Source organism: Neoarius graeffei, chromosome 8, assembly GCF_027579695.1.
Source record: "Neoarius graeffei isolate fNeoGra1 chromosome 8, fNeoGra1.pri, whole genome shotgun sequence".
In the NCBI taxonomy this organism is placed as follows: Eukaryota; Metazoa; Chordata; class Actinopteri; order Siluriformes; family Ariidae; genus Neoarius; species Neoarius graeffei.
The window spans coordinates 44,599,831-44,614,021 of NC_083576.1; the positions used below are offsets into that span (position 1 = coordinate 44,599,831).

The window sequence follows — 14,191 nt, forward strand, 5'->3', positions numbered from 1 at the left end:
TAGCTATGTAATAGGCGAGAGGCCGAGGGCTATGGAAACGGAGATCGGCGCCGCCCGATGCGCCACATACAGGTTGGGCCTGGTTAGTACTTGAGTGGGAGACTGCCTAGGAATACCAGGTACTGTAAGGCGTGGGAAGGACTTTGACTTTGATATTGCAGATTTGAATTCGGCACACCCAAATTGACAAAATACGACTGTTTGCCGACTTTGTCTCAAAAATGCCTTTGGGTGTCACAATTCTGGATTTTGGTACCAGTCTAAATGTTTTACATGTCTGTGTGTGTTTTAATTTGAATGTTGCATATAAGCACTTGCCAGCTTGTACTTCTATTGCTGGTGAATCTTTAAGTAGACTTCCCATCAAACGTTCTATCTACTGCGCATTTGATGGGGAAGTCTACTTAAGGATTCACCAGCAACAGAAGTACAAGCTGGCAAGCACTTAAGTGCGTCCACTGTTACCTGAACAATGGGGAGGATGTTAACTAAAGGGGAGCTCTTGCTCTCCTCCAGGGAGACCGGTGCGACAAAGCTGAAGCCTTTAAAGAGCTGGTGTGCATTTGCACTGGGAGGAATGCCTGGAGAGTCTGTAAAAGTGATGGGACATAAAATGGTTATACGCACAAGTCAGAATGCAAAGTATTTGATAACACTGTAGAAAGTGCGTGAAGCCAGTGGAGGAATTACTGGGCTAGATGACTATTGGGGTCAAATAATTGGACAACTGGCACCATTTTTGTCTCAGGAGTTGAATATGCTGGATTTGGAATAAAACCGTTGACATGAAAGTCAGCTTTAAATTATGCATATTTACAGTTGTGTGCAAGAGTTAGCAGTCCCTTGGTTTCTGCCTTTTAAAAAAAAAAAGTAGATGAACTGTAAAGTACATGTTAAATTAACTGTACTCCTGCCTGTTCCCTGGAAAGACTTCAAACCATGTCCAGGATCTGCTTATAGGAAATCAACCCATCCATAGTGTGTCACGCCACAGGATTTTTGTACCACATGCACTGTTTACAGAATGTGTAGAAATGGCATTGAAAAAGCACATGATATTTTGCACCGTTTACGCTTGCGGATCCAATAACCATCAACGAATAAATAACCTCAATAGTGCCTCTACGGGATACATTTACCAATTATCATCATCCATGACTGTGTTGGACTGAGGCTGGTTCTAGAGGACCTGAGACAGGGACTCGTTTGAAATGAATACCATGTACTTATGTGCATAGTAAAAGTAGTGTCATTCTGGTCCAAAAATACACTTGAGACCTAGCTGAAACATCATATACATCATGGACATTTTGAAGGCTTCCTGCCTGGAAAATGGACCATTTTGGGTTGCATGCACATGATTTTGTGTCAGATTTACAGTAATTTCCTTCGGTCCAATTTCACTTCACTTTGGTAGGCATTTCCTGCATACGAAGACTTGGTAGTGTAATTTGGGGGGGGGGGGGGGGGGGGGGGGGACGACGACAAAAAAAAAAAAAAAACATGCGTGTACACACACAAAAAAAAACATACACACAAATATATCCCTCTATATGCCTCATTTAAGTGTCTGTTGACTCAAAAAAAAAAATTTGATTTAAATCTAACGTGTTATTCTTTTTTTTCTCCATGCTTTCACGGAAGGCGGTCGCATTTTTCTGCTCTCCTCTTTTTTTCCTGCTTGTGTTCCTTGTTTCGTCTCGTCTGCCTATTGAGGTATTTCACTCACGTGACCAAGTCATGTGACGCTGCCATTTTGGACGGCACGGCTCGAATCAGTTTGAATGCGAGGAAGGCGACAAACGAAAAACATAAAAGAAAAAGGAGCGAGATGCAGAAAACACCTTCACTATCCAGCGACGTAGGGCATTTACAGGGCGAGCAGAGGGAGAGGTATTTGCAAAAATTGAGGTTAGCAGGCTTAGAGAACGACGTTTACCTGCTTCCACCAGGATTGTTCACTGACGTACGGAAGTACACGAAGCCCTCGTCTTTACCTGACTTCGGCCCACATGATCTGTATACCTATGTCGTTAAAAACCCATCGCCATACACAGGTATTGATCTGAAAGCGTATACGAGTTTGGATGCCTACAAATATTTTGTGTCAGGCTGGGTAACATGCCTACATCAGCGGGTCGTCCCTGGAGCCGGTGGTCGCCATCTGATTACAGCTAAGGTTTGTTCACATTTTCATTTACTTTCGGTCCTCAGGATAAACAAAATGTTATTAAATGTCATTGAAATAACTTCTTAGTCTGTTGAGACATGGCCCGTTATAAATTTGCTGTTACCAGGCAATGACCAAGAACTGTATTATTAGGGTCGGTGTAGTTGTAGCAGTGTATTAGCAGCTAGCTGTTAGCACTAGCTAATGTCAACAACATCGTAGCTAGTATGTTACTGTAGCAATATTTACGTTCAGTCATTTGGATGACTGTTAAAACCTTTCAGTCTCAAGTTTTTCCTTTACTGGATTTACTAGTTTACTGAGCCATCGCGCGCTCTCCGGCCGAGCCCGGAGCCATCGCGCGCTCTCCGGCCGAGCCCGGAGCCATCGCGCGCTCTCCGCCCGAGCCGGGAGCCATCGCGCGCTCTCCGCCCGAGCCCGGAGCCATCGCGCGCTCTCCGCCCGAGCCCGGAGCCATCGCGCGCTCTCCGGCCGAGCCGGGAGCCATCGCGCGCTCTCCGGCCGAGCCGGGAGCCATCGCGCGCTCTCCGGCCGAGCCCGGAGCCATCGCGCGCTCTCCGCCCGAGCCCGGAGCCATCGCGCGCTCTCCGGCCGAGCCCGGAGCCATCGCGCGCTCTCCGGCCGAGCCGGGAGCCATCGCGCGCTCTCCGGCCGAGCCGGGAGCCATCGCGCGCTCTCCGGCCGAGCCCGGAGCCATCGCGCGCTCTCCGGCCGAGCCCGGAGCCATCGCGCGCTCTCCGGCCGAGCCCGGAGCCATCGCGCGCTCTCCGGCCGAGCCCGGAGCCATCGCGCGCTCTCCGGCCGAGCCCGGAGCCATCGCGCGCTCTCCGGCCGAGCCCGGAGCCATCGCGCGCTCTCCGGCCGAGCCCGGAGCCATCGCGCGCTAGCTCAGTAAACTAGTAAATCCAGTAAAGGAAAAACTTGAGACTGAAAGGTTTTAACAGTCATCCAAATGACTGAACGTAAATATTGCTACAGTAACATACTAGCTACTATGTTGTTGACATTAGCTAGCTTGCCGTCCAAAATGGTGGACACCGGGGCGTCACGTGACCCTGTGACGTCAGGTGAAATACCTCAATACTTTTTTTTTTTTTGAGAGACTCTCTCCGCATTGAATTTCTAAACTAAAAAAGCATGGATTTGATAAACTGGTCTCCTAACAAAAGTGACACAGTTTCTGGGTTCGGGGGAACCCACCTGTCCTGCCGGAACGTCTGTGGAGGACATTGGAGATATCTACCTATTCGGAACCATGATTACCAGACTTTTGCTGATTGGATTAGGCACTGCCCTGGTATATCGAGGAAATCAGACAACGGTGACAGCTGTTCAAAGCCCCACAAAGCTGCCCGATATGATTGAAGCGGTGGGCAAAGCTGTCGGCACTCAGACTGTGGGAGAATTTGAACCACAACATGGTTGTCATCTGGAGACGCTTTCGGCTTTGCAAGGAATAAGTATTTCGGAGACCAAATGGAATTGAATTGAACAGAAATGGACGAGTGGTGTGGACGTGTAAAGACTGCGTCTGTTCGAAATACCAAACAATCTATCTACCTTATCGACATTCGGCTCCCTGAACAGCACCGGCCTCAATCAAGGCCGTTGCTGGGGCAACATTTCCCCCAGAAAGTCACTGCTGGGAGACACACTCGCTTCGCATTCCTTCCCCAATTTTCCACGGTCGCCGTTTTTCACCCCCAGTGTGACAAGCGGGTGCGTGACCAGCGCCGTTTGCATGGCTGCAGGAGCGGACGGCTGCTTGCTTGCGCTGGGTTACCTCTACCTCCTCCCCTCCCCTCCCCTCCTACCCCCTCACCCCTGACTGCCCCCTCCTTCCCCCCTTTCCCCCCCTCAAGCCCCATGTTTTAAAGTGTACTGTGTTATTGTGTGCTTGTGCAGAGGTTTTTTTAAATGCTCCCACACTGTACTCCTGATAGGAGCATAGTGTGTGTGTGTGTGGGGGGGGGGGGGGGGGGGTGTTCTTTTTTTCCTCATCTTTTCCTCATGTTACTACTGTGTTTCTTTTTCTTTTATCCCCGTCATCCTGTCCTGTTCCCCTTCTGTAAGGACAGGTTGATGGTCAATTTCACTGGTAACAGTGACAAAGGGTTCATTCATTCATTCATTCATTCATTAAGGCATGAACAGCCATGCTGTTGCCATCATATTAAGGGACAGGGCCACAAAATCAGCCATCACAAGGCTCAAAAGAGAATTTTTTTTTTAAACAGAGCTGGAAAACAAGTATAAATAAATAGTGTTTAGTGATGCAATGATAGCAGTGAAAACCATCATTCAGAAATGGAAGAAAAAGAAACGGATTACTGAAGTGTCTAAAAATAAATAGAAACAGCAGGGGACCAAAAGTCAAGTCAAATGGTATAAAAAAAGTCTACCTTCACTTCACAAGTACCATTTTAGGGTCACATCTAATGATTTTTTTTTTTTTTGATAACGGATTAATCTAGCCAAAATCCACTTTGTGTCAGCTGACTTAAATACTTGGATGCAAAATTCAGTTTGCTTTGCCGTGTCCGTGGCAAAAAGGAAAAAAAAATTAAAGCGTGTGACATCAACTTAATTGCAGTTGGGGTTGATTCTTCTGGGAATCAGAGAGTCAACTCATCAGTATTAACCCCCCAGCATCTTCCATTGCAGGATGGCAACTCAATGACTTGACACATTAGTGCATCTCAAACAATTAGAATATCGTGGAAAAAGTTCAATATTTTCCATCAGTTCTTTAAGAAAGTGAAAATTTAATATACTCTAAACTCATTACAGGTAAACTGTTTCAAGCATTTTTCTATTGTAATAATTATGGCCTACAGTGCAAAAAATTTAAGACATGTCAAAATATGAGAATATTTAATTTGGAGTAAAACATTATAAATACCATGCCTCTTTTGTTCTAGTTCAGTACACACACCCACAATCACAGGGAAAGACTGCTGAATTAACAGTTGTCCAGAAGACGATCATCAACACCCTCCACAAGAAGGGCAAGCCACAGAAGGTCATTGCTGAAAAAGCTGGATGGAAAAAGTGCACAAGCAAAAAGGGATGACCGCAGCCTTCAGAGGTTCATCAAGAAAAGTCAATTCAAGAACTTGGGAGAACTTCACAAGTAGTGGACCGAGGCTAGAGTCAGTGCGTCAAGAGCCCACCATGCACAGACATCTTCAGGAAAGGGGCTACAACTGTTTCATTCCTAATATCAAGCCACTCTTGAACCAGAGACATCATCAGAAGCATCTTACTTGGGCTAAGGAGAGAAAGAACGGGACTGTTGCTCAGTGGTCCAAAGTGCTCTTTCCAGATGAAAGTAAATTTTGCATTTCATTTGGAAATCAAGGTCCTAGAGTCTGGAGGAAGAGTGGAGAGGCACAGAATCCAAGGAGTGTGAAGTTTCCGCAGTCTGTGATGATTTGGGGTGCCATGTCATCTGCTGGTGTTGGTCCACTGTGCTTTATCAAGTCCCAAGTCAATGCAGCTATCTACCAGGAGATTTTCGAGCACGCCATGCTTCCATCTGCTGACTAGCTTTATGGAGGAGATGCCGATGACCTTTTCCATCAGGACTTTGCACCTGCCCACAGTGCCAAAACTTCTACCAAATGGTTTGCTGACCATGATATTACTGTGCTTGATTGGCCAGCCAACTTGCCTGACCTGAACCCCATAGATAATCTACAAGGTATTGTGAAGAGGAAGATGAGAAACACCCAAAGCAAAAAATACACACGAGCTGAAAGTTGCTATTAAAGCAACCGGGGCTTTTAATAACACCTCAGCAGTACCACAGGCTGATTGCTTCCATGCCATGCTGCATTGATGCCGTAATTCATGGTAAAAACACGCACCTTGCGCATGTACAGCGTAGATTCAACACAGAAATACTAGTGCATCTCAAAAAATTAGAATATTGTGAAAAAGTTCAATATTTTCCATCAGTTATTTAAGAAAGTGAAAATGTTATATTATAGACTCATTACACATAAACTAAAATGTTTCAAGCAATTTTCTATTTTAATTTTAATCAGTACGGCATACAGTACAAAAACATAAAAAAAACATCTCAAAATATTAGAATATTTTATTTCGAGTTTGAGTAAAACAGTATGAACACAGTGTATCTCTCAGTCTAGTTCAGTACATACAACCACAATCATGGGGAAGACTGCTGACTTGACTGTTGTCCAGAAGATGATCACTGATGCCCTCCACAAGGAGGGTAAGCCACAAAAGGTCATTGCTGAAAAGGGTGGCTGGAGAAGGTGCACAAGCAACAGGGATGGCCGCAGTCTTGAGAGGATTGTCAAGAAAAGTTGATTCAAGAACTTGGGAAAGCTTCACAACGAGTGGACTGAGGCTGGTGTTAGTGTATCAAGACCCATCACGAACAGACATCTTCAAGAAAAGGGAAACAACTTTCGCATTCCTAATATCAATCTACTCCTGAGCCAGAGACAATGTCAGAAGTGTCTTATCTGGGCTAAGGAGAGAAAGAAATGGACTGTTGCTCAGTGGTCCAAAGTCCTCTTTTCAGATGAAAGTACATTTTGCATTTAATTTGGAAATCACAGTTCTAGAGTCTGGAGGAAGAGTGGAGAGGCACAGAATCCAAGGTGTTTGAAGCCCAGTGTGAAGTTTCCACAGTCTGTGATGATTTGGGGTGCCATGTCATCTGCTGGTGTTGGTCCACTGTATTTTATCAAGTCCAAAGTCAACACAGCCATCTACCAGGAGATTTTATAGCACTTCATGCTTTCATCTGTTAACAAGCTTTTTGGAGATGCTGATTTCCTTTTCCAGCAGGATTTAGCACCTACCCACAGTGCCAAAACTACTACCAAATGGTTTGCTGACCATGATATTACTGTGTTTGATTGGCCAGCCAACTTGCCTAACCTGAACCCCATAGATAATCTATGGGGTATTGTCAAGAGGAAGATGAGAAACACCCGACCCAAAAATACAGATACGCTGAAGGCCACTATCAAAGCAACCTGGGCTTCAATATCGCCTCAGCAGTGCCACAGACTGATCACCTCCATGCCACACCGCATTGATACAGTAATTCATGGTAAAGGAGCCCCAACCAAGTATTGAATGTATAAATGAATATACTTTTCAGAAGGTGGACATTTCTGTATTGTAAATCCTTTTTTTTGATTGATCTTAGGGAATATTCTAATAATTTGAGATACTGGATTTCTGATTTTCATGAGCTATAAGCCATAATCATCAAAATTATAACAAAAAAGGCTTTAAATATTTCACTTTACATGTAATGAATATAGAATATATGAAAGTTTACCTTTTTGAATTAAATTATGAAAAAAAGGAACTTTTTCATGGTATTCTAATTTTTTGAGATGCACTAGGATAAAATCAGCCTTGAGGGCTTGTGTGCCATGATTCGTAACCAACAATCCCTGTTTCCTCAGTGTGTCCAGCTGACTAGCAGTATTGGGCAGTAGCTTTGCTATAAGTAACTGGGCTACATTTACTAGTTAACTACATTTCAGTAGTGCGGTGGTAATGCCACTGTTTTCTTAATCAAATAAGGTTTTGATAGCAAAGCTCTTTTATTGATCAAGTAGCACGATCACATAAGATTCATTTCCCAAGCATTTCTGAAGCTCAAGCAAAGTGTCTCTTTCTGCTGTGGTCTAAATAAAAGGCCAAAGTATTTTTAATTTAATTTTGTGTAAATGGACGCTTGTGTGCGTTGACTGCACATGTAGCCACAGAAGCACTTCTGTATCATGGCGACCTCATATTGGGCAATGTAAACACAGCAAACCAGGCAAAACACAGGCACGTGCACAAACAGATCCTTCACGCACTACTGACACCTGCATTTTGCTATGTGGCACACATTTATTTGTTCGTTTGTATTTACTGCCAAATTGGTTTTGGTGCAGAGAGCGTAACGGTCACAGTTTATTGTTTCATAAACAAATGAACCGAGCATTTCTACCTGTGTATCTACTTGACTGACAGTTATACTGATCACTGAGGTAGCATTGACTTGGCATGAAGTTGGTTCGAAAGAGAAGAGGAGAGGAGAGGATAGAAAAGAGTAGCATCTAATGTAGTTGACTACTTTTGCCATGTTGGTGTAGCTTAGCTTACTACACCTGGGTGTAGTGAAGCTTCATTTAATATTGAGGAACTGTTAGCTTTGCTCACTCTTCTGACCAAGCAGCTTGCACAACACTGCTCACTAGCTGGATGAGGAGAAAATGAAGCAGAAGTTAAGTGCTAAACCAAAATCCCTGTAAAGAAGAACCTCTGCCAAGTGAATTTAAGGGAGAAACAAAAGCGAAAATTTACAGACAACATTAATAGAGAGAACATGAAAGCTTAACAACGTTTGGATTTTGTGTGCCCCGCATGCAACACTCATGTCCTTTGCCAGTCAAATACCTGTTGAGATTGACTGCACTACTTGTGGTTGTTTTTCAAAGAGCGTAACAGACATTTTATACTAGTGAGAGAAGTTTTATAGCATAGACCACAAAATATCAAATCTCTATATCACCAGAGCTACTGTATGTTCAAACAAGTTACTATACAGGTCCGTATGTGTGGGTTGGCTCTCATCTCGGATCAGGTGGGTGCAGGTATTTAAAAAAAAAATTGGGGGGGGGGGGGGGGGGCGCCTGATCCACGCATCACTAGAAGCCGTGCATTGGATAAGGTCTCCCTCTCACCCATGACTGCTTCTTGTTGCAAGTTTACAGCAGAGTAGACAGAGTCCGGCGTCATGACGCTTGAGTTTTTGCAATGCGCAATAGTCAGAAAAACATGTTGAAATCAATAAAATGAACTGATAGCTTCGGAGGCATACAATTCCTACGAATCAGGAAATTTGGAACTGGTTCTTGATGGCCATCTCTATGGACGGCACATTCAGAGTGACCACGAACCCTCGGTCACAGTTTCATTATGGCCAAGCATTATTTTGGTGTTAAAACACTTATTTTCATCAATAGAGTCGACAATACAATATAAATAACAGATAAACAGTTAACAGATTGTTAACAGCCTATCTAGTTATTATGGGATGTCTATTTTTGTACACTACCTGAAAAACACTAGCACTAAAACTAAATCTCATTATCTTTCGCCGCTTTATCCTGTTCTACAGGGTCGCAGGCGAGCTGGAGCCTATCCCAGCTGACTATGGGCGAGAGGCGGGGTACACCCTGGATAAGTCGCCAGGTCATTACAGGGCTGACACATAGACACAGACAACCATTCACACTCACACCTACGGTCAATTTAGAGTCACCAGTTAACCTAACCTGCATGTCTTTGGACTGTGGGGGAAACTGGAGCACCCGGAGGAAACCCACGCGGACACGGGGAGAACATGCAAACTCCACACAGAAAGGCACTCGCCAGCCACGGGGCTCGAACCCGGACCTTCTTGCTGTGAGGCGACAGCGCTAACCACTATACCACCGTGCCGCCCTAAAACTAAATAAATTAATTATTTAAAAAACACCACCACACCCCACAACTAGTCAATCACTCAAAAAAGGGGGGGGGGGGGGGGGGGGACAAAAAAAAAAAAAAAAACCTGAAATTTAAAACCTTGAAAGGCTAAATACAAACTCATGAAGCTTTCAAAACTATAACAACTCTGGCCAGCTCTCCCATGTCATATGACCGCTACCAACCATGTTAACCCAAAACACGCTCCTTTGGACTCAGCAAGCCTCATGTTTTTGAGCTGTTGCTCATGTGTTACATGGCAGCATAACACATTACTGACAGTGAAGGGAAGTATGCCAAAGACCCAAAGAGAATGAACAATTTCTTCACTTGGACTCTCGGTCACAGGTAGCTGTGACATTGTGAGGATTCAAACTTGCTATTTCGGGACGTTAGGGTAAACACTTTTCTGATGCCAAACTCATGCCCAACACAGCTGAAGTAATTAATCAGTAAATTTTTGTAAAACAATCAAATTTTACTCAATTTGTTGATTTGTAGTGAAATAATAAAATGGCTATGGCTTCAATAACTAATGTATTAATGTACAGTGTTTATTTTTCTTTTACCATTTGTGTTACTTGGAGTGACTACACTGTTTGGCATTGGTACACACAAGCTCAAACCTTTATACATAACTCTTTCCAAAAAAAACCAAAAGATCCATTTTATACTTTTCCTAAAATCTGGTATTTTCTGGTAATCCATGTTTAAAATAAAAAAAGGCTTAAATGACTGAAGCGTTCTTACCTTTTGGGGTTTTTGCTGTGAACTCAGGATCAAAGCAGAACGTGTCATCTGGTTTTCCTGCTGCAGGTTTGAAAGGAGGCTGAAGTTCACACCGGTAGAGTTTCTGTACACAGAGATAGGCACAAACGGATAAGACCAAACCCCTGAAGTCTTTCCATCTCTCCATGGAAGGCCTTCTAAAAGGTCAGCAGTGTGACAAAGATACAGGCCAACCTGGTGTGAGGACAGAGTGGCATTCCAGCCAGTATCCCTGAAGGCAAAGCTTTGGGGGTGATGGCGCCTTTCACACCTGCTCAGCCTGAACTATGTGAAACTACAGGTTAGAGCCCAGTCTTGCTCAAGCTGCTGTATTAGAAAGGATGAATGGAGACTGATTAACAGTTGCCTCCCTCTCTGTGAGCACCCTTCCCTCCACCTAATGCTTAATCAAGGTATCACTGGTTTCTAAATGGTTCCTGCTGTGGCCATTACAGCATCACAGTGAGACCTGGCTTGCTTCCTGGCTGTCATAATGTGAGAAATACAATCAGTATAATATGTATTCATCACAAAAATACATCTCATCTCATTATCTCTAGCCGCTTTATCCTTCTACAGGGTCGCAGGCAAGCTGGAGCCTACCCCAGCTGACTACGGGCGAAAGGCGGGGTACACCCTGGACAAGTCGCCAGGTCATCACAGGGCTGACACATAGACACAGACAACCATTCACACTCACATTCACACCTACGGTCAATTTAGAGTCACCAGTTAACCTAACCTGCATGTCTTTGGACTGTGGGGGAAACCGGAGCACCCGGAGGAAACCCACGCGGACACGGGGAGAACATGCAAACTCCACACAGAAAGGCCCTCGCCGGCCCCGGGGCTCGAACCCAGGACCTTCTTGCTGTGAGGCGACAGCGCTAACCACTACACCACCGTGCCGCCCACAAAAATACATGCATGTATTTATTATTTTGAAAACCCACCAGCTGATGTGGCACGTTTTAATTGTGCAACAGTAATCACGTAAATAACAGCACGGCCGAGTAGCGTCCGAAAGTGGTTGGGTTTTATTTCTTCATTTTACCAATGAGCTCACTATATAGTCCTCTATACAGAATTCTAGATAGTGAGTAGGGAGTAGTGAATGAGTGAGCGATTTCAGACAGCCATTATATACATTTCATTATATACTGTTGCGAATTGAGGTGGTGTTCATATCAGCAGAGCTCATAATTGTTGTATTCCTCAACTATAAAACATTTCCGACATAGTTGTGTCAATAGCTTGTTTGCAGGTCACATCATGTCACGGCGATGCTGTGCCGCGAACTGCAGACGAATCAGATTCGGAAGTGAATTTCGACATTGAAAGAACCATCACATCCTCTCAAAATGCTGACAGTTGGCAAGTTTACAGTTGCTCACACTGAGTGTGATCTTTTGTTTATACAACCCCAAATCAGAACATGTTGTGACAGGATGTTGAAACTAAAACTGAAAAACACTGATTTGTAAATAACATTTGATCTGTATTACACTCAACACAACAGCACATTATTTAATGTTTTCCATCATGAGTTTCATTGTGGTTTTTTTTTTTCACTCTTCCAAAATAAGCAAATTATTTCTATTTTGATCCTTGCAACACATTTAAAAAAAAATTGAGATGGTCAAGGTCTTGTCATTTCAACCATATACCGTACAGTAGGGTGCATCAGTTGCCCCCTAAAAATGAAAAGTTCCTCCGATCATGATGCATTTTTGTTTTTATGTTCCTTTTGGTAAGAAAACACACTGGGTGAAATATTTTGACAAAATTCAAAAGTTTAATGGTGGCACCAGGAGCTCAAAGTTATGGAAAAAGCTGCTATTTTATGACTTTTATGACAAAATTTCGATCACTTTTCATGAAACATTATGGCACCTTATAGAGTATACCAAATATCTTAGATACACATTTTTAGTACATATTCTATCAAGCACAGTTTGAGTTTTAGCTGTTCATTGAATCATTGTTCAACTACTTTTAAACAATACAAATGTATTATGAATCACATTAATGCTTCTCAATCCCTTGCAAAGGTTCTTAACATGATCTCTGGGTCACAAGAAATCAATAAATGGAGTCCGACATTGTGATTCAAACCTTACGCGAAAACATAAAATAAGCGTTTTTTGGCAAAAAATGAACCTCATGGTGCCACCATTAGACTTTTGAATAGACCCCTTCGCAGTAAACGTCATTCATACGTAAGCGGAAATTGCGCGCGCAGCCTGGACCCAAAAAAGACTCAGAAATGCCTAGTTGTTGTGTTGTCGGGTGTCAGAATCGTAGCAGTGATGGGGTTAAAATGTTCAGAATTCCAGCAGGATCTCACCCATTCCAAAAAAAATCGCCGACGTCTATGACTACAAGCCATCAAACATGTAGACTGGGATGAAAGCACTATCAAAAATGTGCGGGTTTGCAGCGCCCACTTCATCACAGGTAAGATCAGGCTATTTATTAAATCTTTCTTTTTTATTCTTTCTAGTCTTCGTTTATTGATGTAGCAAAATACTTTGGCAACATTTGTCTGATTAGCTGGGTCATAGTTACACAATGTAATGAATATTGTTAGCTTTGCATGCAATTTTGTTTGTAGGAGAGATCTCGCTTGACTCAAGCAGTCCAGATTTTGTGCCGTCATTATTTGTGTATGCCGAAAATCACAATTTTAAAGCAAGGATGGAAAGGTAAAATTGTGCCCCCTCACTCTAAATGCCAACTTGCGTTGACTGCTCTAACCTAGCTCCTGCCCCGTTCAGTTTCATTTCTGCTCTCTGCCTCTCGCTTTTTACGCAGCTCTGATTTCTCTTAGCTGCACTCTTTACACTATCATTCCTTTCATGCCATTACCTCCTGCAAATTGCTGTTTAGTGTTGGTATTTGCTGTTGGAGCTAAAGCCACATTGCCATCACATCACTGGCATAATTTGATTAAAACAAAATGAATATGAATGTCCCATTGTTAATCAAGTTGTACATGCCCGCACATAACAATCATATGCGTCTAAAGACTTGTAGGCACGAAGTTTTTCGTGGGTGTACACTGAAGTCTTGTCAGTAAGGTACGAGTATATATCTGGCCATTGTATACCAGGGAACTTACTAACATCGTCCGTCCACTCTTTAATTAAATGCGGATCCGGTAGGCGATGTCCACTTGTTAGAGTTAACTTATTTATGTAGCATTCTCGATCTTGTCACGACAATTGTTTTGCATAATCTGACAACTCAATGCCGGTCTATGGGCAGCGCCATTGTTTCTGGGTCCAGGCTGCGCGCGCATCCTGGCAACGGTCGGTTTGTTTACAAACATGCGAAGGGGTCTATATGGTCAAAATATTTTACAGGATGTCTTTATTGGTGAAAAGGAACACCCAAACAAAAATGCATCAGATTTTATGAAAGTGAGGGCAACTGATGCACCCTAATATACAGTTGGTACAGTACACAGTTAAAACAATACAATTTTTCTCCAGGACCATGGCGCTATATTAAATGTCACAGGAGTACAACCTACAAGAAAGTGCAAGAGTGCGCAACACTGCAGACAATAAACGACACAAAGTGCAGAGTTGAGTGTGCATATTAAGGTAGTATATGAAATGGGAATAAATAAATGTAAAACGTGTGTGTGTGTGTGTGTGTGTGTGTGTGTGTGTGAGAGCGACATTGTAAAGCAATAGTGCATTATTGTCCACT

The 14,191-nt window shown here is 43.3% G+C and overlaps 1 protein-coding gene across 5 annotated transcripts in view; it reads right to left on the reverse strand.

The window, feature by feature from the left end:
* The window catches only part of rps6kal (ribosomal protein S6 kinase a, like), a 165,685-nt gene that overhangs the window by 44,915 nt on the left and 106,579 nt on the right, over positions 1-14,191 (reverse strand). For all 5 annotated transcript variants that reach the window (XM_060927660.1, XM_060927657.1, XM_060927658.1 and 2 more), the window contains 2 exons: positions 10,457-10,559; positions 466-590 (listed from right to left, as the gene is read on the reverse strand). In XM_060927660.1, the coding sequence (XP_060783643.1) occupies positions 466-590; positions 10,457-10,559 (228 nt within the window). The remainder of the gene's footprint in view (positions 1-465; positions 591-10,456; positions 10,560-14,191) is intronic.